This window comes from Myodes glareolus, chromosome 3 (assembly GCF_982192425.1).
Source record: "Myodes glareolus chromosome 3, mMyoGla1.1, whole genome shotgun sequence".
NCBI lineage: Eukaryota > Metazoa > Chordata > Mammalia > Rodentia > Cricetidae > Myodes > Myodes glareolus.
The window spans coordinates 102798156-102823664 of record NC_142028.1 but is presented as its reverse complement, the minus strand read 5'-3'; the positions used below and the strand labels follow the sequence as shown (position 1 = coordinate 102823664).

The 25509-nt window shown below is 41.6% G+C and overlaps 1 protein-coding gene across 1 annotated transcript in view; it reads left to right on the top strand.

Moving 5' to 3' along the window:
- Focad (focadhesin) overlaps nucleotides 1-25509 on the top strand; it is a 297602-nt gene that overhangs the window by 250179 nt on the left and 21914 nt on the right. The window contains exons 29-35 of the mRNA XM_087904862.1: nucleotides 5926-6073; nucleotides 7825-7944; nucleotides 8800-8922; nucleotides 9443-9520; nucleotides 10127-10198; nucleotides 11790-11892; nucleotides 13821-13901. Of these exons, the coding sequence (XP_087760988.1) occupies nucleotides 5926-6073; nucleotides 7825-7944; nucleotides 8800-8922; nucleotides 9443-9520; nucleotides 10127-10198; nucleotides 11790-11892; nucleotides 13821-13901 (725 nt within the window). The remainder of the gene's footprint in view (nucleotides 1-5925; nucleotides 6074-7824; nucleotides 7945-8799; nucleotides 8923-9442; nucleotides 9521-10126; nucleotides 10199-11789; nucleotides 11893-13820; nucleotides 13902-25509) is intronic.

Genomic DNA, 25509 nt, shown 5'->3' with positions numbered 1-25509 from the left:
AATATGAGTGGGCAAAGGGAGCTTCTGATGATTTGAGTTTAATTGTAAAGCCACAGGCAGAGGAACCAAATGGAAAGGACCATTGATATATCAGGATTCACAATCTGTTTTAACAGGAACGGGTCTTCCCCCTACCCCCATTTGAACCTTATGCCTTTTTATGTTTTTTTTTTTCTTGAGAACTAAATATCTTAAATTTTATGGTTTCATTCTAATATTGAATGATAACAAAAAATGAAAATAATCATAAAAGAATAAGAATGTAAAAACTGCCAGGTGGTGGCGGCACATGCCTTTAATCTCAGCACTTGGGAGGCAGAGACAGGAGTTGAAGAACAACCTGGTCTACAAAGCAAGTTCCAGGATAGTGAGGACTGCTACACTGAGAAACCCTGTCTTGAAAAACAAGCAAACAAAGAGTAAAAACTGTCTAACTTGTTACAGATCAACTCTGTAATCGAATTTCCATGGCTTGTATGGGTGAATAAGATGGATTGATTAAGCTTTGTGGAATATTATCAACAATAACTTCTATTCTTTTGATTTCTATGTTTTGGAATCTCAGGTTTGAGTCCTGTGGGGTCCATTATTTCTAGAGATCACAATAGTTTAGAAGTAATAGTTCACCCTTCTGTTATGCTTCTGTACTGTCTAGCTTGTTTGGCTCCAAATAACAAAGAGTAGCTAACCTAGTGATGTAGCCATATAAAGGAAAGCTTATGGAGGATTTTTATCACAAAAAAAGTTAATCTCTGTAGTAGGTGGCAGTGATGAGATTTTGTCTGTATGTAGGGTAAGACTGAATAGAAACTTGACAGTTCATCAAGCGATCCTTCAGGATCTTGTGACATCTTTAGTGTATGGTGTGAATACGGGAATGGAGTCTGATGGCACCTTTGGCATCTTCTGAATATAGAAAATGATTAACGAGAGGGATAAGAATGTGGTTATTATTTGGATCAAATGACAGGTTGAGATTTTGAGTCTAATATATGCATCACTACTATTGTCTTAATAGCCCCCAGGTGAGAAACCCACCCCTCCGCTTTCCTTTCTTCCTTACCGTCCTTCCAGGATACTCACCGTAGCCATGGATCAGGATAGTAGAATGTTGTGGAAAAGCTTGCAGTTCAAACACTGCAAGGTCTTAGACAACTGGAACAGTGGAGAATAGCTGACATACTGTTCCCATTCATTTCCAGGGAAGTTTTAAATGTGGAGTAGGTGCGTCTAAGTATATTTAACCTTAACTTTTAGTTTTGTGATTGGTAAGATTCTCATTTCCTCATTTTTATCTTCACTCTTGACTCTTACCTTCATAATGAAGAGAGTGTTTGAGGGTGTGCTTGGGCCGGGCATCAGTCTTTCAGAGGAATGAAGAACAGGACCGCGTGGAACACCTCCTCATTGGGTCCATCAGTTAAAGGCCCAGACTTCCAACTAGCCTTCCCCTTCCTATCCAAACTTCAGTATTCCTACCGTTAATGGAGCTCAGTATTTCCTCATTTTGGGGCCTGGGTGAAGTACTTTCTTCGTCTTAGGTTTTTCTGGAACTTGTTAATCCTCTGCATTTTCATATCTGTATCCTGGGTACTTAAATTCTAAACCCTAATTGCAACAGAGAGAGAATTCTAGGCAGGACTCTTCTTTAGTTTGCTCTATAAAGAAAGAAAGAATTTGAGCTGACACCTTTTTATAGTCACATGCTTTATAGGTGGCATAATTAAGGAATGGGCCTAGGACCATTTTTCTTTGTCTTGTGTCGTACAGAGTGAAGAACACAGTTTCATGGGAAGAAAACATCACCATTATTTATTATTATTATTATTATTATTATTATTATTATTATTATTATTATTATTATTCATAAGCACCATTGACATGCAGATGTTACCCACTATTACTTGGCCCAGGCTTTATTACCTGGCATATAGCATATTCCTTTGTCTAAAGAAATTGCCAGAGTTTAGGGTAAACCCCCCCCCACACCAGGGAGATAGTGAATAGGGTAACCCCTACCCCCATGGAGATAGTGAAAGCATTGCTGAGACATGGTTAGTAGATGACCCAGGAGTGTGCTACCTCAATTGATAGAATTCTACCAGAACAAATTCACCAATGAGTCAATGGATGAGTCCGTGCTGAGTGAAACACCTGGGCTGCCATGTCTGGTCTTATCGCTAGCTTTTGCTGCCACCTAGTGGTGGTATTTTTGCCATTGCAGTTCTGACAGCCCTAATTGTGGTCATGTTATTCATCAATGACCTGAGCTTTGGTTAATTACTATTGAGCTGTTACAAATACAATAACATTTAAATTGTGCTTTGTAAAGGGCAAAGTGCTATACAAATGTTAACTGTTATTAGAACTAATTATTGTATGGCTTGTACCTAATCTGTAGGATTGCTAACAATAAGCTAGGCAATTCAAGATTCCTCTGTGGTTATTTTAGAAAAGCTTTATTGTTTTATCTCAGGTGATAGAACGACATGCACATCAGAATTGGGCATTCTTTTATGATTGATCTTGGCGATCTTTCCTCTTTTTTCCCCTGAGACAGGGCTTCTTTGTGTAGCTCTAGCTGTCCCAGAACTTACTCTGTAGACTAGGCTGGCCTTGCACTCACAATGATCCACCTGTCTCTACCTCTCTAAATGCTGGAATTAAAAGCGTGCACCACTACTACCATGAGATGGTGATCTTTTAATATACTGTGATATGACATCCAATAAGTGTATGTGTGCATGTGCACACATGCGTGCACCCAGTCCAAGCATGCCCAGGAGGCCACTGGGAGTGTTCATTATCACTCTTCATTGCGTTTTAGGCTAGGGCCTCTCACTACACTTGAAGCATACTATTTTTGCTGGAATGGCTTGCCAACAAGTTCCTAGGATCTGTGTGTCTCTTCCTGCTGAAGTTACAAGCTCATGGATCAGACCCTCTGACTTTCCCAACAGTCAGTCTTATGCACTGGGCCATTTCTCCAGCCTTGTGTAGAGCCTTGGAGTTAAAGGGTTTTTTTTTCTACATTTTTAGGATTCCTATAGCATATTTATGCTAGTAATTCCAAAAGCACAGTGGAATATCTAATGATACCATTTGCTTTGATTTTAGCTGTTGAAGGCAGCAACCCTGAACTCCTTTTTGTTTTCAGTGGGCAAAATACTTGCAAGCTACCTCTGCCCGAGGCATTTGTGGTTTAGAGCTGGCATACATATCCAGAAAATTCTAGACCAAGTTAAGTAGGTGGAAATGGTGAGCTAATCATTTGAGTAATTTTTAAGACTTAGGACGTTAAGATGTGGAAGATTTTAAATGAAATGAATAAAGCCTTAGGAATGTTTTCTAGGTGCATACTAAAACTTGGAGGAAGAAACAAAGAAATCTTTTAAAAGATCAATGGGTTATTTTGGTTCATCTGTTGAGCTAAAACTCAAGATATGAGCTATGGATATCTAATTTATTAAGAATATTCAGTATGTGTATATCGACATGCACACACAGAGTTAGCTTATATATTCATTTGATGTGGCAGACAGTTAATGTTACATGCCTGAATAGGGTTGTAATCGTGCCTTAGAACACTGGCTTAAGAAGTCACATGTCCCTTTTAAACCTTTATGCCTGTGTCCTTTGTGGTGCTCTAGGAGAGCTTCAGCCAGCGCACCTTGAAAAGCGGACTCCACAAAATGGCGTGTTCATTGAGAACAATAAGCCCCAATTTTTATTTGAGCTTTGAGAGAAATAATCTATCCATGCAAATACAATATTTGTCTTTCTTCACTTAGTTTGGCAAGAAACAGAAATTGCATTTTTCCTGATTGAATCTTATGTAATATGTTCAGTTTTTCCATTCAATTAAACATAGGCGTCAGGAATTGTGCATGTGTGCATGAATGCTCCCCCTTTTTCTGTAGGTATTCTGTATTCCCAACACTCATAAAACTCTCGTGGCCAATTCCTTAGCATTCATCACGTTCTGGAGTAGTCCTTCCATGTACCCAGTTAAAGACCACAGACTGAGGATATTATATTGGGGGAAAAAGAAGATATCCACTGTCAAAGAACTCTGAAATTGGAGAAGAAACAATCCCCCAAATAATCCCTCTTTGTAATTTATAACTAAAATTGTAGAGTATAATTTAATACAGGGGCTATGGGAGAGTTTTAAGGAGATTTCCTGCTGGAATTCCAAGGAAGAACCATTTGAAATCTGAAGGATAAGTAGCAATTACATAGTTAAAGGGAGAGCAAGGTCAAGTTTGTCAAAATAGGAATCAAATTGTGTCTAATTATAGCTCTGTCTAATTCTGTCTCGGTTTCACGTGTGTCAATATGGAAGAATAGCTAAAACCTTCCCTGTAGATTCCTAATTAAAACAAAAGCTTTAAATCCATACTAATCAAGAGTAGCCTTTCTTAAGAAATGTGACTGGCCTCAAATGCAGTCCTGGGGTGCTGGGGCGCTAGGTGTTAGCTTTAGCTGGTGGGAAATGCATTAGCTATTGAACTCATGGGAGCTGGAGCAGCAGTTCTGCCTGTCTGGGTGTGGACTGGGTTTCTCCACACAGGACTCCCTTGTGGTGCTTATTGTGCAACAGAATAGAAAACCAGTAAAAGTTGTCTTCTGTGGGTGTCATCATGGCATCATGCAGGGTGCAAGAGGGGCCTTAGACGTGGCAGATGGAATTGAAGGCTGTGGCTTCTCTCTTCTGGAAGCTTCCTGTGTAATCTTGAGCACATCTCTAAGCCCCTCTCTCCCTCCAGGTATCTGCTCTCAGGTGTGGACACTGTTTGCACAGAGTTGTTGGGGGGTACTGAGGCTAGAGTGTTCATAGCAAGGTTCTTGATGCCAGCCAAAGGTATAGATGTCATTTAGGGGGAAAATTGCTTTCCCTGTGGATTGGAGAAAAGCCCAGGAAGCCTTCTCTAGCTGTGTATATCATGATGAGGGGGATGTCAAACAAGCACCAGCATGTTTTCAGAAATGCTCGTATTACCTCCGGTTGAAAAGCAACAGGGATGAAAAAACTTTAGGAAGGAAAATATGGCCACAGGTGCACTATATTATACTGACTTGAAGTTTCTTGATAACAATTCTTTTCTTTAAATGGTATGTGTCCTTTCAGGGCACTGGAATACAAAGCCCCAGATTCCAATTGAATTGTCACAAGGGTAACTTTTGACAAGCCTGTCATTTGCCCATTTTCTCCTCTGACCCAGTGGTACTCTCGGAGATCAGAAGGGAAAGAAGGATTAATGTCATTGTGCACAGATGAATACACAGTTTCTTTAAGAAAGAGATTCCACTTGTTGGAGTTGACTGGGAAACACAAGCGCTCAGCACCACTGTGCCTTGCACCGCTCCCATCCGTAACCAGAGCTCCTGAGCACCCACCTTGGAATTTAGCCTGTCTCTCCTTGTGCAGATAAACCATAGTGTAGCAGCTCCGGCCAGAGGACATGGCTGTGGCATTTCTGTGAGGGCAAAAACAGCCGTTTCTCACCAGTTTATTTTAGTCACGCTCTGTGTTTCTGTCTAGTGGGTATCCGATGTGTGGTTGTTGGTGCTAGGATGTGTGTATGGGAAAGAGCTCTGTGTGTGTGGTTGTGTATGTGTGCACGGGCATGCACGTGTCTCTTTTTTAGGCCTATGCTAGGGTTTGAAACTAGAGCTGCAGGCATGTAAGTCAGGTGCATTGCTAATTGCTAATCCCCAACCCTGCTGCATATTTGTCTTGATATAAACTTTTTGTTTCAAGAAAAGAGGTCGGGGTGCATGTCAGAAGCCACAGTGTTGTTGGAACCAGACAGAAGCAGAACCTTGCCATCTATCTCAGCTTCAGAATGCAGCGAACTCCTGTGTGAGTGTGGAGCAGGCATGTTGTGTGTGATTCTGACACTGTCTCTTTTGCATTCCAAGCACCGGCTGTATATTGGGAGTTGGACTTGCCCTGTCCCTCATGAGCCACAGCAGCCACACGGAGTCACGAGTTCATGTGGCAGCGTCTCTGCGGAAGCTGTCTACCTACCTAGACGACAGTGGGAGCCAGAGCAGGACGTTTCAGGAGGTAGGACGTGGGGTCACCTGGCCCTGATCCGCTGTCTTCTGCTTTCTCAGTGCCGCTGTTCTTTTTGCCTTAGAGTTTAGTAACCCTTGAACTGAATATTCCAGTTCCAGGTACAAATAGGCAGAAAATCAAAGTGGCAAGCCACCTGTATTACATCATGAGGCCTCCAGATTGCACTTCACTTAAATGTGGTGTGGGAGATAAACCACTGGAGAACACAGAAACCCCCAGCACTCCCCGGGAACTGCGGCTTCTGGGACTGACTTGAGGGTTTCCAGAACTGTCCTCAAGTGAAATGTAGCTTTTAAAAACAAGGCAGAAACAAGCTTAAGAAGCCACAAATAAATGCCCACTAGTATGAAAAATTATTGAGGAAATTCCCTTTACCATATTTGGTAAAAAGGCTTTTTTTCCACCCTGGTGTGGCAGAAAAATATGCAAAGAATTGGTATGACACCCTTGCCATGTGTGACCCATGTTTATTTTGCTGGGATGCTTTAGGCGTGCATCATGTCTTCTCCGTTGTGCCCAGGTAAAGCTGAACTGCCTGCTCCCGCCTATGGGAGGGGCAGGGATGACCTTGTGGCTGGGCCAGATTCTCCCTCTCATTAGAGCAGATTCTATTTTCTCCCAGCCTGCCCACAAGCTATTGATGGGTACATAATGGCTGTTGTGTTTCCCTGCTCAGCTCCTCTGCTTTCAGCAGTGCGACGGGTTGAACTGGGGAGTTTCTTTGTGGCACAGAGAGTTGAAGTTTTGTTCTAGGTATGCACTGCATTTCCACTTTTAAAGTGGTGTGGAGCATGGTTCCCAAATGTGTGTGCATACATATCTATGTATATGTATATAGTGTGTGTGTGTCGAAGAAAGAACAGTTTGATTCATCAATGAAGACAAGGTTATTGTCACAGATGCTTTTGTCTGCTGTGATGTTTTGGTTAATAAATCCTCCAGCAAGTGGTTTTGCCTGTCCTCAGATGTTGTATATCTGGCTTCTTCCTTGGAAGCTACTTGTATTTTTGTGCATCAACCAGCACTGGGAGGTGAGCAGCATCACATGAAAGGGTCTGGTGGTGAACATGGGAGGTAGAAGAAGGGGTCTGCAGAAACTGACTTTCTCAAACTGACCCTGCAGATGGAATTTTAGAAGACGCCGAAGTATTATCTCTGCTCCCATTCACGATTTTTATTTACTTATTTATTTGTTCTTATATCCATTCATTTACTTAATAAGTTTCACAACTATACAGTGGCAACCACAAAAAAACAGAGCAGAAACAAGCCCCCTCAGCTTCACATGATTCATCTAACTCCCAAGCCTGCATTCCTGTTCACTGAGGGAATGGAAACCCAGTTGTGTTTCGCATCTTTCCTGTTCTTTCCTGTGAGTCTGGAGTGGAGTGCATGGCACGTTTTAGTTGGTAAAGATCTACTTCCTTATGCTGTTGACATCACTGTGGTGGCACCAAGCTGTGAGGCAGTGGTTTAGAGACTGGAGACCCACATTTGAATCCTGGTTCAGTCTCATAACTATTTGCATTTGAGCCTCCAAGTCCTATCTAAAATGATTCCCATCTTGACCCTGTTGTGAAACAGAATATAAATCACACAGCAAACTGTTAGCCAGTCTAGGGTGTCTATATCTAAATTCAGCTCTTCTGGGGAATTTGACAGATGAACGATAGCACCTAAGCCAAGGTCTTTGATTTTGCCTGTGAGCAAACATTTTTTCTGCTGTGTTTTCTTCTTAGGTCCTTGCCTACACTCTCAGCTGTGTGTGTACATCGGCGTTCAGTGCTGGCATTATTGAGGCCGTGGAGGCTGAAGATATCATGAACAAGCTTCAGCTGTTGGTAGAGAGCAACCAGCAGGTTGGGACATGTGCTCCGAGGATTTCTCCCCTTGAGTTTCATGCTGCTGTTGCATGCTGCCTTCTAGTTACTTAGACTGGCATGGACTCTGTTGTATCTAGAACTGGTGAAAAGTCTGACACCTCTTTGCGGTCGCCGTTGTAGCCAGCAGCCACTGGCTACCAGATGCCTTTCTCATGTTTTATCTCTCAGCCTCTGTGGACATTTGGCTGATTTTCTTTTAGATGTTGAGACAGAGTCTAGCTGTGAGTGAACTAGAACTCAATATGTAGATCAGGCTGGCCTTGAACTCAGATCTGCTTGCCTCTGCCTTCCCAATGCTATAATTGGAGGTGTGCACCACCATGCCCAGCTTCATTGTGTTTTTCTCTCTTTATCAAATCATTACTCTTTATTCATAAAATATTGAATATGTGGCTAGCATGAAATGCAGGAGAAGCAAGGAACTATAAGGGGGAAGGAATTTAACTCTATAGGAGCTAGTCTTCCTATAAGTGTTCAGAATATGCTCTGCAGTAGCAAGGTCGGGAGTGTTCATACACTGCACATGTTGTGGCGTGTTTTCTTGCTTAGGGGGGATTTTAACCTTGGGTGGTGAACCTCGAGCTTTTCACACATACCTTGTTCTGAGAATTTAGATCTATTGAGCTGTCAATTGACAGTACAGAATTGTTCTTCTAAGATAAACTACCCACAGCAGCAGAATTCCTTACAGTAAGACTCTGTTTCCAAAGTTACATCAAACTTAGGGATAGGAACCCTGGAAATGCTTGTTTTGCTCTGTGTATTATAAATGTTCTATATGAGTCCTTACCTATATATATTTTCCCTCGCCCCTATTTTTCTTTGTACCAGACTTCGGGCTTTGCGCTGGCATTAGGAAATCTGGTTCATGGTTTGTCTGTGTGTGGACATGGAAAAGCTGAAGTCTTGGGCAACAGACTCCTCCCCAACTGGATTAGGGTTGTCCTGGCAGAGGTAAAAGTCACCTGTATACTGTTAAGTAATTGAAAGGAAAATACCTGATTGATTGGATTCCTTATAAGAACTGCTAAGATATATAGCTTAACAATAAACGAACAGGTAATTTCAAGTGAAAATGGTATCTATACCTTTAGTCCCTTGTAAGTACAGTCTGTCAACCATGACAGGTTGTCCTATTCTTTAAAAATTGGCTCCTTGATAGGACTTTAATTGTAAAACAATGTTATGGTTTTCTGGACAAATAGAACCAAAAAAAGCCACTTATGTTATAGTAGCTTTAGTGTGTTCCTTTGTTTATTTTGCTGTCATTTCATGGTCACTTATTAACTATTAGTTATATTGACCCTATACATCTGTCTGTTGTTATTTCATGGTCAGTTATTAATTGTCAGTTGTATTGACCCTATGCATTTGTTATAATTTCAGTCATTGACCTTGCTGTGCGCAGCAACTTATACAGATTTCACACCCAAGGCGTGCTTTGCCATTGACTGTTTGAATTCTTGATTTGCAGGGTTCCTCCACCATGCTCTGTCTCGCAGCCCTTCATGGTTTGGTGGCGCTGGTAGGCTCAGATGTGGATGTCATGCAGGTAAAGCCAGGAAATCTGAAGGGAAGGGAAGGAATTTGAATGCGTACATAACCATAGCAACCATAGGGTGGCATTAACTTAATATCCTAGGGGAAGAGGAGTTTGTGTTCATGGCGATAGTTACTCTGGGTTTTCAGTGCCTTGCTCTGAGAAAAAGTACTCCTGGCTGAGAATTCTTTCTGTAGAGATTGCTCTTTGTTTGGCTTAATTTATAGGAATCAAGCCTCTTAAAGTAGGTACTTCTCATAGACTTTCCTACCTGAGAAAGTAACTGAACCATTAGAAATTTCAAAATTCATTCATAAGGAACTTCAATTCATATCTATAATATTCAAGTTTAAATCTTTGCAAGTGTTTCATTCTGAAACATTATCCTAGTGGACAGAAGTGTGTGTAAGTTTATCACAGTTCTGAATTACACACCTTTGTTTATATAGTAAAACTCTGAGGGACTGCTATGTGCTAAGAAATCAATGGTAAATAAATCCTGGGCCCTGTCTTTGAGGAGCTTTCCACTTACATGCCTGGAATATGCCGACAGCTGATGAACTGTCCCGTTCCTAGACAACTGCTCACAGCCTGGGTCATTTCTGCTCACTCTTTCAGCTCAAGTCAGAGGCCATCCAGAGCGCCCATTCTCAAGCAAGACTTAATGAAGTCATTAGAACCTTAACTGAGGTAAGGAGAGGAATTTTCAGCCCCTGGATGGGACACACATCTCTTCCCTTGTTATCTTTTTCATACTGCTTGTCATAGTGTGTCTTACCAGGCAAATGTGAAAGTCTAACAAACATATTGAGTTCATGGGCATATCAAAGTAGTATATGGACCTCTGTTCATTGACAGATATTCCCTGCTCCTGGGGAGTGGGAGGGGGAAGAATACTGACTTTTTTGAGTTAAGTTGTTACTGAATCATCTTAAAATTAAACCTGACCTTGCAAGGGTTATCTAGCTTTTGGGACAAGGACAGATGCATTGTGGGCAAAGGGCAAGGCAGATACCAGGGAAGAATGGTCAGATGGCATTAGTTCAGATGAGAGTTTGTGAGTTAATAATTGTCCTTGTTATCCTCGCGAAGGCTTTGATTTCTTAAAGCTTTACGTTTACTGGTTGAGAGAGGTGGAGCCAGTGGAGCCACGGTCCTGAGGGCATGGCGTGGGCACTGTGTGCCTCTTCCCAGGCACCTCGTTCAAGCGGGGTGTTTATGATTGCTATTGCTTTCGGGCTTATTTTTCCCACTTAGCATATTTGTTTTCATTCTTATAAAACATGGCTAATTATAATACCTAGCACATAAAGATGTTTTCATTCTTGGTGGAAAAGCATGAATTTCTGGGCAGAGAAAAAATATTTTATATATGTGAATAAGAATGTGCTCCGAAAAAGAATTCTACTGAAATTTAAGTTGTTAAAACTTGGAAGAACTGGAAATAATTATTTTTAAATGTTCATGAATTATAATAATCAGTGATAGAAATTATTTTAAAAAAAGAATGAGTTAAAATTTCTTTCTGTTTTTATAAATACTTTATTATTAAGAAACTTTCCCTTCCTTTCTACTTTTGAGTTTTTTTCTCTTTTAAGACCGGATCTCGGGCTGGAGAGATGGCTCAGAGGTTAAGAGCATTGCCTGCTCTTCCAAAGGTCCCGAGTCTAATTCCCAGCAACCACATGGTGGCTCACAACCATCTGTAATGAGGTCCGGTGCCCTCTTCTGGCCTTCAGGCATCCACACAGAAAGAATATTGTATACACAATAAATAAATAAATAAATAAATAAATAAATAAATAAATAAATAAATTTTTTTTTTAAAAAAAGACAGGATCCCATTGCTCTAGGCTAGTCCCAAGCTGTGCAGCCTAGGATGACTTTCAACTCCTAATCCTCCCAGGGGCTGGGAGTACAGGCATGAGCCACCACTCTTAGTATACGCTGTGGTGAAGCTGAACCCGTGCCCTTTTGCACACCAGGCAAATACTCGACCAACTAAGCTCCAGCCCCAATCATTTTGGAGCTTTCTTTTTACCAGTTTTTGAGAGCATTCTTTCTGCCATAATTGGTTCATTCATTCATTCATTCAGCCGCTACTTAACAGCATAAGATTCAGGTCTAGTGTAGGAGACTCATGTTAGCATCCAGTTATAGAGCTTCTTGTTCTCCTCTAAGCCTCTACTTCCTACAGTGTCAGTGCTATCCTATAGTGGCCTTTTATTGAATAGAACTTGTTTTTTGCCCCATCACCAGACTGCTGTGTTTTCATCAATAGGTCATCAATGTCTCAGGGGTGATTGGTCTTCAGTCAAATGCAATATGGCTTCTAGGACATCTTCATCTATCTACTTTGTCTTCAAATCAAAGCAGAACTTCTGGTAAGATTAAAGTCCTAATATACTGGAACTGAAAGAAGGAATGGCTAACTCGGGGTTCTGAACTTTGTTAAGGGAGTTGGGCATCACAACAATTCCACATGATGGGTGTTAGGACCTTTATTTTACATCTGAGCAAAATGGGGTATGGAGAGGCGTCCAGACCTACTCCGGGTCATATGACAGGAAGGGGTGCTTTGATTTAGATTTATTGGCCTCCAAACCTCATATTCACTTACACTTCCTCTCTTGACTTCCTTAGAGGACAGTGTAGACATTCAGTCAAGTACATGTATTTGACAAATGAAAAATATGAGGCTCAGAGATATTATATGAGTTACATTAAGAGTTTGTTTAGTGACAGGTCTATAAACAAAGGATCACATCCTTGAAAGCTCGGAACAGACATTTTACTTTTATAAAAATAATGGTGTTATGTTTCATTAAAAATCTCTTTATGCAGAGCTACACAGTGAGACCCTTTCTCAAAAAAAAAAAAAAGAGTCTCTTTATTTATGACTGGGATTTTTGTGCCCAATGGCTCTATAAAGGTAATGAGGAAAACACATTCAAAGATATGTACCTCCTTAGGGGTTTCAGTCCTCGCTCTTCAAATAACAAAGCTCTTTCTATTTGTATCTTTTGGTAAAAGCAATAAAAATATTACAGTCCCCATGTGTTTATGTTGTACTTGGAGATTTTTCTGGGGAAAGAACCGCCTTAATATATCTGTCCCTTGCTCCTTATAAATGGTATTTTGACCCACTGGCCATCTCGTACCTGGCCCACAGAGGTTTAGAAAGTAAAGATCCATCACACTCAGTTTTGTGTATTCCTGGCAGGACATCTGTGATAGTGTAACTATAAATGTGGGCTTCCACAGTTTTGATTCTCTCACTGCTGTCACTGCAGCCTCAGACAGAGGCCTTTGGTCTACTTCTTTTCCACATGATGAACTTGACAGCTGGAAGCTGTCATATTAATATAGGAAAGGGAATTAAAAAACACCTTAGTGGAAATTTTTGCTAGTGCTAGTTTCAAAGGCTGGGGCTCTTACAGTATCCTGGTAAAATAACACATTATGCCAGGCTTTATGTGTGTGTGTATGTGTATGTGTGTACGTGCACACGCACATGCGCACACACATGCCAACTTACAGTTGCATTACTGTAATGCACTTAGTCACATCAAGTAATGGTGAGTCAGCTTACACACAGGTTCTTATGAACAAAATAATAGTGTGTCTGGAAAACACAGCTACTCGTTTCTAGTGGAATTTTCCAGTTGAACCATTCATTGCAACAAAACTGTGTCATGAAACTATTATGAGAGACGGGGAGGAAAAGGATTTAGGGAACTCTCAGAACTCAGCTTGCAGAAATGTCATTGGCTCACTGGTTCAGGTCAGCAGCCACATCTGGTTCTTTGTACACGTTGATCCCTTAAAGGGCTCTGCCTTAAGGAGGAGACGGTGCTGTTAATCCCGGGTTTTGAATTTCCTTGGTCCATACAGTTGGTGCAGCATTCTAACAAGCCTGTAGGACAGTGCCTACGCTTGAAGCCCAGCTGGCTCCTCGCCTACCCTGAGGAGGTCATTGGATTGGAGCTCATTGCTGTGCTAGTACGCCAGGGAGGGAGGTTTCTTCACCCCTTCACTGGAGTAACAGCCCGTGTGAGTTTTCTCTTTATGTCCCTCCTAGGTTTGTCACCATTTTAAGTTTTCCCATATAGCCTGAGTGATTCCCTCAAGCCAGTCCCTTCGTCTAATAGAATTAGCTGCAGCCACATGGTCTTGTGGTCTTGTGCTGAGTATAATGGCATAACCATCTCTGCCTTGTCTCTGGGTTGAGATGGCAGCATGAGATCATTACCTCTCCTTCATTAGCCCTGCCAAGTTCGCTAGTTAATTTGATCATTTTCTGCCTCCACAGTTCCTACTGACTACAGCTATTTGCCCGAAGGCAGTTTTATTAGAGCAGCCGTTGGCTTCTTCGTTACAGGAGGAAAAAAAGGCAAGTGAGCACTTTTCTTGGATTTTATCATTTTTTCTTCATGTTCTGTAAGTTATGTGCCTGAAGCATGCATCTGTAAAATCAAACAAGTCAAGTCTGAAGGGGTGAATGTTGTCTTCTGCTAAACCATCTTCCTGGATGACTAGGAAGCTAATTGCTTTGTAAATATGCAGACTGTGTCTCTTTGTGGGTGGCTCTGTGAAAACTTTGGTCATGTAGAGGTGCACCAAGTATGCATTGCTCTTCCTGTCTGTTTCAATGACTTTGGCGTAGATAGAGAAAGCATCCCAGGCCCAGCTGGGAAGTAGCCTTTGTCCCTGACCATGTCTGGTCATTTTGCGTTGCTAGAGTCATGGGCTCTAACTCCTGTTTTTAGCTTGAGTTTTTTTCTCAGCACTCATTTGTCTTGCCTTGCTCTTTGGGTTGTGGCCAAGTTAGAAGATAGCGGATCAGTGTCTTGGTTTGACTGGAACCAGAGCAGTGCCATGTAAGTTTACTGAAGGGGAGTTCTTTAACGACACAGGCTTCTCAGCGTGTGAGGAAGAAGTGTAGGCTGCTAGCACTGGCTATGTCCTGGATCGTGTCAGTTCATTAATAGAAACGTCATTCAGTGACGTCCACTCCTTCCGTCCTTCTTTCCTGACTGGGCAAATCAGTGGCTATGTGGTAGCAAGACCATTACAATTTAAAAAGAAAAAAAAATATGTTTTTAAGTGAAATAAAATTAAAACTGCAAGAAATCTGGAAGGAGCGATTTGATAACTAAAGTTCATGGAAAATCTTTCCATCAAAGAGAAAGTATTGTTGCTTGATGTATGTCCCCCTGGGAACAGGACTCCGGGAGCTATTTTTCTAACCTGGTCCTATTAGTCTCTACGGTGAGGATGCATGCTCATCTTCTAGGGTTGTGAGTTAGCACTGTTTGCTCCTAATTTTTTTCCATGTAAAAAGTGACATGTGATTATGTCCGTGTTTGTTCTGTAAAAGCACGGTTGCATATAGAATGCAAATTAGTTTAATGATTATATTGCTATGGATTGTGTCTTCTTAAAATAGATATAGTAGAGATGTCTTCATTAGGAAGAATATGAATTCTTACTGAATGATCATCAGAATTTTCCACAACCAGAATAAATGTTAGCACCATATATTTTTATTGTTGTTCATTGTTAGTTTATAAAATTTAAATGATTATAACATGAGAGACTGTCATGAAAAAATGAAGTAATAATAATGAAGCCAAATAAAAGACATCAGAAAGGATCAGAAAGGTTTTTTTTTTCTTTTTTAGCAAATAAAATATTACTTGGCCTTCCAGATTCTTATTTCTTAGCAAAAATAAATTTTCTCCAAATCTTCTGGGAACTCTTGGTTCACTATGACAGGTCTGTGATTCTACAGTCCTGGCTCGCCAGGCAGGCCTCTGCTTGGAGACGGGACGCTCAGGTGGACCTGACCCGCTGTTGGTGGTGAGCCCCCTTGCTGGAAGCTGCTCTGCAGCCGGCTGCTGCAGGGTTTAAAACTGCCGTCTTACCAGTTGGATTTTTGGCATTTTCAGGTTGTGGGAGAGGGCTGCCTTCTTGTCAGGTTTGCTGACTAGATTCAGAGGAAAATCTATTCAGCCCACACATTACTAATGATGACCCCGGAGGAGTGGGGGCCGTGGGAGGCTGACCTCCGCCTCCAAAGCCCATTTACAAAAACAAAACCAGACCCTGCTCTGTGGGACTAAATGGGATGGCCAAATGCAGAGGTGTACATGCAAACGAGCGCTTTCTTCTTCAATATGCCCAGCTCATTTGAATTTTAATAACTCCCTTCTGAAGGAGCTTTTGAGTTTAAATGTCTGGATGTCACTCAACAGAGCCCAGTGGGGCTGCTGGTAGGAAGGATGGCAACGTCAGCAAACCCTTTTGAGAAGGAAATGGTTTTTTAGAATAGAACGCATGCTTGGTACAGGCAGAAGATAGGCCACTTCACGGATGGCACAGCTTCATCGTCTCTGGACTATTTTTAACTTTAATAACTAACAAGAAAAAAAAATGTGAAGGGTTATATTTGATTCACACACGTGCCGGAATGGGAGCGATATGGAGATTTCCAGCACAGCCCGCGAAATCTGAGAGGAACGTGTCAGACTGCTTTCCGAGATGCAGGACTCGCCATGCTTTATAGTCGCACCGTAGATGTGTGATGTGAGAGCATCCGTTCCTTCTCGGGGGGCCTGCACCCCACTGCCATACCCAGTCAGTTCTTAAGGAATCCAGTTCCTGGCCTTTGTGTCTTTGTTTGCCATCTTCTCTGATCTGACCCTGTTGGCCCTTCTAGCAGGTTGATTCCTTAACTTTGGTAGTTTTCATTCTCAGTTACTGTGGGATTTCTCAGCTTTGCCAGCCTTGAAGTCTTTGCTCGGAAGTGAATTCCTCCCGGCCGGCCTGCCTGCCTTCCTTCCTTCCTCCCTCCCTCCCTTCCTACCTCCCTCCCTCGCTCCCTCTCTCCCTCCTTCCTCCCTCTTTCTTTTTATACAAGGTCACTATGTGGCAGAGGCTAGTCTTGAACTCACTATTCGGTGTTGAACTCCATATGTGCTAAGGTTAGTCTTAAACCCCTGATCCTTCTCACTTTTTCCCCCAAGTGCTGAGACCACAGGCATGTGCCACCCCACCAAGTTCCAATTTTGAGTCTTACAATTTTCCGCCTTTTCTACTCATCCTTCTTATATTTGATCTTTATGATTTCTCAATTCCATACCATTTCAGACTTTATCAGTATTTATTCACCTCTTTAATAGAACATTTAAAAACACCTAATAAATGTAATAATTCTTTTTGGGGCCAATGTTACATATTTCTGAACTGTTACAGTATAACTGGACTGTTACGTTCTCATTGGACAATTGGCTAAGGCTTTCTAGGCTCATACTTTATAATCGGCTTTGAAGTTAATAGCATGAAGTGTTAGCTGAGGAAAAATATAAATCTCTGTAATACAATGAGTGATATTTCCTCTAATTAACATTGATTGGTGATCTGTGCAGATAAGCTGTAGGTTTCTACACAAATTATATAATTTTTTGGGATTTCACTTTGGACTGGTGTAAGATTTACATGCTGAGACAGTGTCTAGCGGAATTAGTGAACTGAATACACAGTGATGATATCAAAAAGTTGTCTTTTTTAGGGAGTTGGTTGCCAAAACCTTGTGCCACTTTTAAATATTTTGAATTATTACTGTTTTACCTATACAGCTCTGAGAACATCACTAGAAATCACACACATCACATGTGTATGGCACTGAATTTAGAAGCGGCATAAGGAAGAAGACAGCACCTGAGCAGAGTGGCTCCTACCTGTAATCCCAGTGCTCGGGAGGCCGAGTCAGGAGGGTCACGGCATTTGGATGCCACCCTGGGATACATAGGGAGTTCCAGGCTGACCAAAGCTGTAGAATGAGGTAACTCAGTGGTTAGGAGTGCTTCCTACTACTACAGAGGATCCGAGTTCGCATCCTAACACCCACATCAGGCGGCTCACAACTCCAGCCCTAGGGGACCCAACACTGCCTTTTGGCCTCCTTGGGCAACTGAACTCATAGGGCGTAGACTCACACACATACACATAAATAAAACAATGCCAAACAAACAGAAAACAAAAAGGAGATTTTCTGAAACATCAACCCTAGAGATGGCTACTGAGATAGTTGAGTATATGTCCTTGCCAATGTGTATATATGCATTTTATCCATTCAGAAAATATATAATGCCTAACTATCTGATTTTTGAATTTAATACCAGTTCCTGAGCACAGCTGTCACTTGTCTTCCGGGGCAGCAGGCATGGAAGACCTGAAAACCTAAAAACTCATAAAAATCCTTGCTTCTCCACGTTGCTTTTGGTCATGGTGTCTTTTGCAGCAACAGAAAGTAATTAGAATGCTATGCTTTGTACTTTTAAGTACTGTTTCTCAATTTCACATTTACCACTATAATGACTGTAGAGTATTTCACCATGGAGCAGGTAGGATGGCTTGGTGGAGAAGGCAGCTTAACCCAAAGGGTATGCCCAGAATCTGCATGGTAGGACAGAACTAACTCCTGTGATTTGTCCTTAGACCTTTGCATATATGTAATAAGTAAGTAAATGTAATTAATACTTCATTAAGCTGATATATTAGAATTAGTCATTTCACTCTGGGTCGTTTTTAAAGTTTCTGTATAGTGAAATCTTTATCCAGGAAGGCTTCTCTCTTCTACTATAACTTCTCTTGTTGTAAATTCTCAGCCGTTTATTAGTGAGCAAGAGTGTGAACATTTGGTAACGAGAAGGACGACATGACCCCTTCGAATATTTATTTTTATATTTGTGTGTGGGAGGGTGCACATATGCACATGTGTGTGTGTGTATATGTGTCTATGTGTCTGTGTATCTGTGTCGGTGTCAGTGTCTGCTGTGTGTGTGGAGTGCCCTGAAGCTGGAGTTACGGACAGCTAGGAGCCACCCAGTGTGTGTGTTGGGAGCAGAACTTGGGTCCTCTAGAAGAGCTAACTCTCTTACTCACCAAGACATTTCTCTAGACCCTGGTATGGCTTCTCAATGCTGCAAAAGGATTATGAACCCTTTCCTGAAAATAGAAACCAGTGTATCATAAAGGTTAAAATACAGGAGTCAAACACCTAGGCTCCTATCCCAGCTCCACTTCTTGCAGCATATGCAAATTTAGGCAGGCCATCTAACCTTATAGTTGTTTCTGTAAAATTGAGAAAATGGTTATTTCTTTATTATAGAGATTTTGAAGAGTTATTAGTCGGCTTATATAGTAGCGACTAAACAGAATGAACAACTCTCATTATAATATCCTATCATAAAACATTGCAACATACATTAAAAACGAATGATAGCAACAAAAGCCATTCAGGTATATCATGCCCTAAGTGTGATTTGATTTTCATTTCCGTGTCAGAAGGAATGAACATTTTGTATTCACTCACTATATAAAAGTTTTTTTAAATTAATGTTTAGAGAGGCTGGAGAGATGGCTTAGCAGTTCAGGTCACTGGCTGCTCTTCCAGAGGTTCTGAGTTCAATTCCCAGCAACCACATAGTGGCTCGCAATGATTTATAATGGGATCTCATGCCCTGTTCTGTCTTATGCCTGCTTCTGTTATGCAGGCGTACATACAAGTAGAGCACTCATATACATACATAAATAAATCTTTTTTTTAAGAAAAAAAAAACCCTCTTTAAACAAAAGTTGGGCCGTGGTGGTGCATGCCTTTAATTCCAGCACTTGAGAGGCATAGGCAGGTGAATCTCTGTGAGTTTGAGCCAAGCCTGGTCTACAGAGCGAGTTTCAGGATAGCTAGAGCTACACAGAAAAAACAAACAAAGCTTTGAAAGAAAATGACCCACAAAGGAAGTGACTCTATTAGGGGGTGTGACTGTTGGAGTGGGTGTGGCCTTGTTGGAGGAAGTGTGTCAATGTGGAGGTGGGCTGTGAGGTTTCATATATGTTCAAGCCACGCCCAATGTCTCAGTTCATTTCCTGTTACCTCCAAGTCAAGATGTAGGACACTTGGCTACTTCACCAGCACCATGTCTGCCTGCAGGCCACTATGCTTCACCATGATGACAATGGACTAAACCCCTAAAACTGTAAGCCATCCCAATTAATTGTTTCCCCTTTATAACAGTTGCTGTGGTCTTGGTGTCTCTTCACAGCAATAGAAACCCTAACTATGACATTATGGTATGTGTGTATGCGCGTGAGTGCAGGCACATGTGTGTGCAGGTCTTTGTTAGTCTGTTCTCTCCTTCCACTGTGGATCCTGGGATCAAATGAGGTTATCAGGTTTGAGTGGTAAGTGCTTTTACCCACTGAGCCATCTCTTTGTTCCAGAATATTTTATTTAATGTTTGCACTTGTTTACATTTAATTTTACAAAAAAAATACAGGAAAATTACAAACTGCCCCTCTCCTCTAACTATAAGAAAAAGCTTTACTATTTCTTTCATCCAGAATCAAGCATTTAAACTTCACTAAACTCTCAGTGAGGGCTGTCATAGCAAAGTCTTGCTTGTTGGTTGTCACTTCTCCATTAACGCACCTTACCTAAATTATTGCTATGAGGCTGGGAGATAGGTCCAAATAGCCCAGTTTTTGTTTTGTTTTGTTTTGTTTTTCAGAGAATAATATTTAGAAGCCAAGGTCTGGGCACAGAACTTTTTTCCTGAGCTAATTGTCACTGCTTCCAGGAATGTTCTCTTTCTTTTATATCTTGCCTATTTCTACATCAGAAATGTTCTATCTTTATCTGTGTTTAAGCTGTCTCTATGTCCACAAATTCACACCATTTATCTAGTTCTAATTCAGCACCATTCTATTTTTCTCTCTCTTCATATTTACAGTTCTGTGTTCTGGTCTGTAGGTAACTTAGCTCATTATTCTCAGCCTGTTTGTTCATTCGATCAGTTCACCCGAATGTAACTAATTCCCTTTCCCCTCTGGGCCACAGCCCTACTAGGTTCCCTTCCTCTCTAGGTTCTGACCCCTGCTGGCTGCCACTCTGCTTGGTGGTCTTCCTGGTACAGGGGCTTAGGATGTTTTGGGTTTTTGGTAACTCTGAGTGTTGTTGAGGTTTTTGCTCTTAAGATAGAGTACTCTACCAGCTTTTAGTATCTGATATGTCAGAATCAATTCTTTTCAACAACTGTATTGATTGTAGTTTCTGGTCAGGAGCAAAGCATTTGGTACTTCCCACAAACAGACCATTCTATAATGATGTCTGCCTGAATTCTCCACGGACTTCATCCTTTCCATATTGATCTGACATCTTTTATTCTTGTGAGTGAAGATTGAACCTTCAATGATATCTTCTGATTAGATCTGATTTCCCATCTCATGCCTTCCTATATCATTTTATTTCATGTTTTACATATGTGGCATTATTTACATGATTATTTATACTTCTTTGTTTCAAGTCTGCCTTTCTCATTAGACTATAATTTCTTCAATGTGCAGGAAGCATGCCTTAGAGCAGACTACCTGGTATGTAATATAATTTAAATATTTGATCTCTATCTCTTGTATATGTTTTTGCTGAATGCTGGATTAGTCTAAGCTGAATTAACTTGTCTCCAGCAACAGTGAAGATGGAGGAAGTAAATATCTGTATCACACAAGTGGTGTGCCGGAGATGGAAATTGTACATCTTATATGTTAGCCTGCTCGTCGCCAGACTTTTCCTGTAGTAATTAGGCTACTGCACAGTCCTCTGTGTAGCCAGACTACGTGAGATAATAGGTCCCCCTGTAATGCATTATGCTCAGATTTGCCATTTATATCTTTGAGGCTGTCAACTGTATGAGAGATGCAAAGCAGCTTTACATTCAGATTTTAAAACATCTGGATCTTTTGGACAGGTACCCATAGGCATTCTCGGTTTCAAATCCATTGTTCATGGCATTCTGGTGGTTATCTTACCTACAGCATTTGTTTGAAGGACAAAACACTGAAGTAAAGAACCTGATGATTCCTGTTATTTGGATTCTTTTGTCCCATACAGAAGATCTCTGCGGAAGGAACCAGGATTGTGTTCCAGATGTTCTTTGGGCTTCCTCTTTCCTACCTTCCTCACTAGAAGTCTGCAGCTGCCAGATATTTTCTCCATTCCTAACCGTAGCTGCGGTTCCCATCATCCCATTGGCTGTCAGAATGGGTTCCTTCCAAACACAGAGGAAGATTCTGTGTAGTGCTCATCATGGTTCTCAATACTGATGCTCTGCCCTTTTACCTGTGAAAGATTTAATGTCTGTACCAGAGGCATGAATTTCAGCCCTTTCTCCATTTCACAAGTATCAGGTCAGCCTTAGTGAAGACTGCAGTAACATGCATAGACAGTGCAGGCAGTGCAGCAGCAATAAGTGCACACAAGTGCAGCTGGTGACAGAGTAACATGTGCACACGGTGTAGGCAGTATTGGAGCAACACACGCATACACACACACACACACACACACACACACACACCCCACAGAGTCAGTACACACACACCCCACACACCACACACATAGAGGCAGTACACACACACCACACACACCACACACACAGAGTCAGTACACACACACACACACACACACCCCACAGAGTCAGTACACACACACCCCACACACCACACACACAGAGGCAGTACACACACCACACACACCCCACACCCCCCCACACAGAGTCAGTACACACACACCCCACACACCACACACACAGAGGCAGTACACACACCACACACACCCCACACCCCCCCACATAGAGGCAGTACACACACACCACACACACCACACACACAGAGGCAGTACACACACACCACACACACCACACACACAGAGGCAGTACACACACACCACACACACCACACACACAGAGTCAGTACACACACCACACACACACCACACACACCACACACACCACACACACACAGAGGCAGTACACACACACCCCACACACCACACACACAGAGGCAGTACACACACACCACACACACCACACACACAGAGTCAGTACACACACCACACACACACCACACACACCACACACACCACACACACACAGAGGCAGTACACACACACCCCACACACCACACACACAGAGGCAGTACACACACCACACACACCACACACACAGAGTCAGTACACACACCACACACACACCACACACACCACACACACACAGAGGCAGTACACACACACCCCACACACCACACACACAGAGGCAGTACACACACCACACACACCCCACACATACCACACACACACAGAGGCAGTACACACACACCACACACACCACACACACAGAGGCAGTGTTGGGCAACATGCACATAGAGTACAGTCAGTGCCAGAGAAACATGTACATGCAGTGCTTTCAGTACTGACGCAACATGTACATACAAGTGCAGTCAATGCTGAAGTAACATGTAGATAAAGTATAGTCCCATCAGAGGACAGCTTATTGCCTGTGCAATCAAACATAAACAGTGTTCATATTCCATGTGGGGTCCTTTATGACGAAAAGTTGGATCCCTGAGTCTTTGGAAACTACACATTTTCCATAATGCGTTCTGCTAGAGATCTTGGAATACAAGCTTTGTAATTCTGAAATTATTTGACAAAAAATACTTTGGCTGTAAATTAGACATCTGCTTATGAATTACATACTTCCAGTACATATTTGCAATGTCTGCCTCTTCACCAGGACATTTCTGTGAATGTGTACCAAAAGCAAGTTAGGGGCTGAGGAGATGGCTCAGTGGTTAAGAGCACTGGGTATTCTCCCAGAGAACCCAGGTTTAACTCACAGACCCACCACATCAGGTGGCTCTACTACCTATAACTCAAGCTCCAGGAGGATCCAACACCCTGGTCTCCAAGTTCATCTGCATTCATGTGTATGCACGTACCCACATATAGATACACATTATTAAAAAAATACAATTAAACAAATTAATTTTGTTGCATAAAGTCAAACCTTAGTTTGAAGCCAGATTTGTTAAGGATTCTTACCACAAGCGTGTTACCAGTATATAGTAATGTGCGAAGCTAACCAGTTAGTGCCTGTTCGTCTCAGCCTGTTATCATCAAATATGGTCATCTTATTAGAAAATAAACTCCATGTCCATGAGCACAACCCATGGTTCTGTGTCTGCTGTCTCCTGGAAACAGCCATGGTTAAGTTCCTAAGACTCACTGGGGTCCTAGTATTACATCTCAGGGTGGGATAGAAGTAAGTATCAATTACAGGTAGAACAGCATAGGTATGTATGAATGGGGGGAATTTTTAGCTGAAAAGGGGGCATTAAAGTGAAGTATTGCAAGACGTGCTACTAGCTTTATCTAATAGAAGAGAACAACCAAGGGGAAGGAAATAGGCTAGAGAGTATCTAGGCATAGAAAACATACTGAGTGGTTTGTTAGCTGTTATGTTGAGAATGAGAGATGGAAACATTGGATTAAATTCTGAATTGGAGGTAGGTAGGGGTTTATAATGCACAACTTAATAGTTAGTGCTTGAAACTGTGAATATCAATGAACTTATGTAGACTCAGCCAAGGATAAACATGGGAGTTTATTTCCACAAGCAGTTACCTTAAGGAAGGGGAACGTAGTACATATACAATATTTGTTTATTTATGTTTGCCTGTGTGTACACATGATGTTTTTGTGTGAAGGCCTGCACATGCCATTGCACCTGTATGGAAGTCAGAGGCTGCAACCTCAGGGGTTGGTCCTCACCTTTCACGTTGGTTTTAAGGCAGGGTCTCTCAGGTATAATGCTGTTTTGTGCACTCTAGGCTAGTTGGCCTGTGAGGTTCCGGGGGTTGGTCCTGTCTTCACCTCCTGTCTTGTAGTAGGTGTGCTGAGATTATAGACACATGCCATTCTATCTAGCTTTTACATGGGCTGCAGGAATCTTAACTCAGATCACCAAGCTTAGAAACAAGTACTTCTACCCACCGAGCCATCTTCCTAGCCCAATGATGCACTTGTAATTGGAAGAGCAGGGAAAAGAAAGTCAAAAAAGAGAATGCTCTTGAACCTGGCTAATATCTAAGGTCATTAAAATTCTTGGTGACAGCAGTCCTGATGCAGTTGTGGACCAATAGCTAGAGAGTAGTTGTTTCGGAGTGTTTTTCATTGACAGTGCCAGAAAGAGAAAAATACCAGGGCACCAAGACTTTGTCTGTTTTTCAGGACCCCTCTTCTTACCATTATCTTTTAAGATTTATGCTTTTCTCTGAAGATGAGTACAGTTAGTAAAGCATGGATAAAGCTAGTCCTCAGCATGTAAACCAGTGTAATCCTAGCAATTGGGAGGTAGAGGGCAGAGGACCAGAAATTTAAGGTCATCCTCAGCTGTATAGCCTGTTTAAGGTTAGCCTGGCATGTGTGTCCTGGTATTTGGGGAAGGAAAAAGACACTTTCAACTGCTCACAATTTAGGACCATTCACAGTTTCTGTTCTGCTGTCGTTACTGTCGACTTCTAGAGCATTCTTATCACCCCAAAAGGAAACTTTGATCTCATCAAACAAATTGTTTCCCTTTCTCCATTTTCTCCAGTTCTTAGCAACAATACTGTACTTCGTGTCTCTAATTTGTCTTTTCTGTATGTGTCATTTAAATGGACTCAGTCTGACTTTTCCATGACGGGCTTCTTTTCATTTAGTGCAGTATTTCCAGGGTTCATCCAGCAGTAGCAGACACTTACTTCTCTCCTTAGAGTTAAGTGACAATCCGCTGCGTGAAGCAGCCACATTTTCCCTATTTAGCTGCTAGACACTGGGCTGTTTCTTCACTTTGCTATTGCAGTTAGTGCTGCTATGAATATCTGTGTCTGTGTATAGGTGTGGTTTTGATTTTTGGTTTTTAGAGACAGAGCTCCAGATTGGTCTTGCTACACATGTACAAATTTTTTTGAATGCTTATTTTTAATTAATTTGGAGATATATATATATATATATCTCCAAATTATATATATATATATACATTTATATATCAAGAGGTAGATTATGTGGAAATTCTATTTTAACATTTTAAGAAAATGCCACTTTTCTATAGTAGATATGT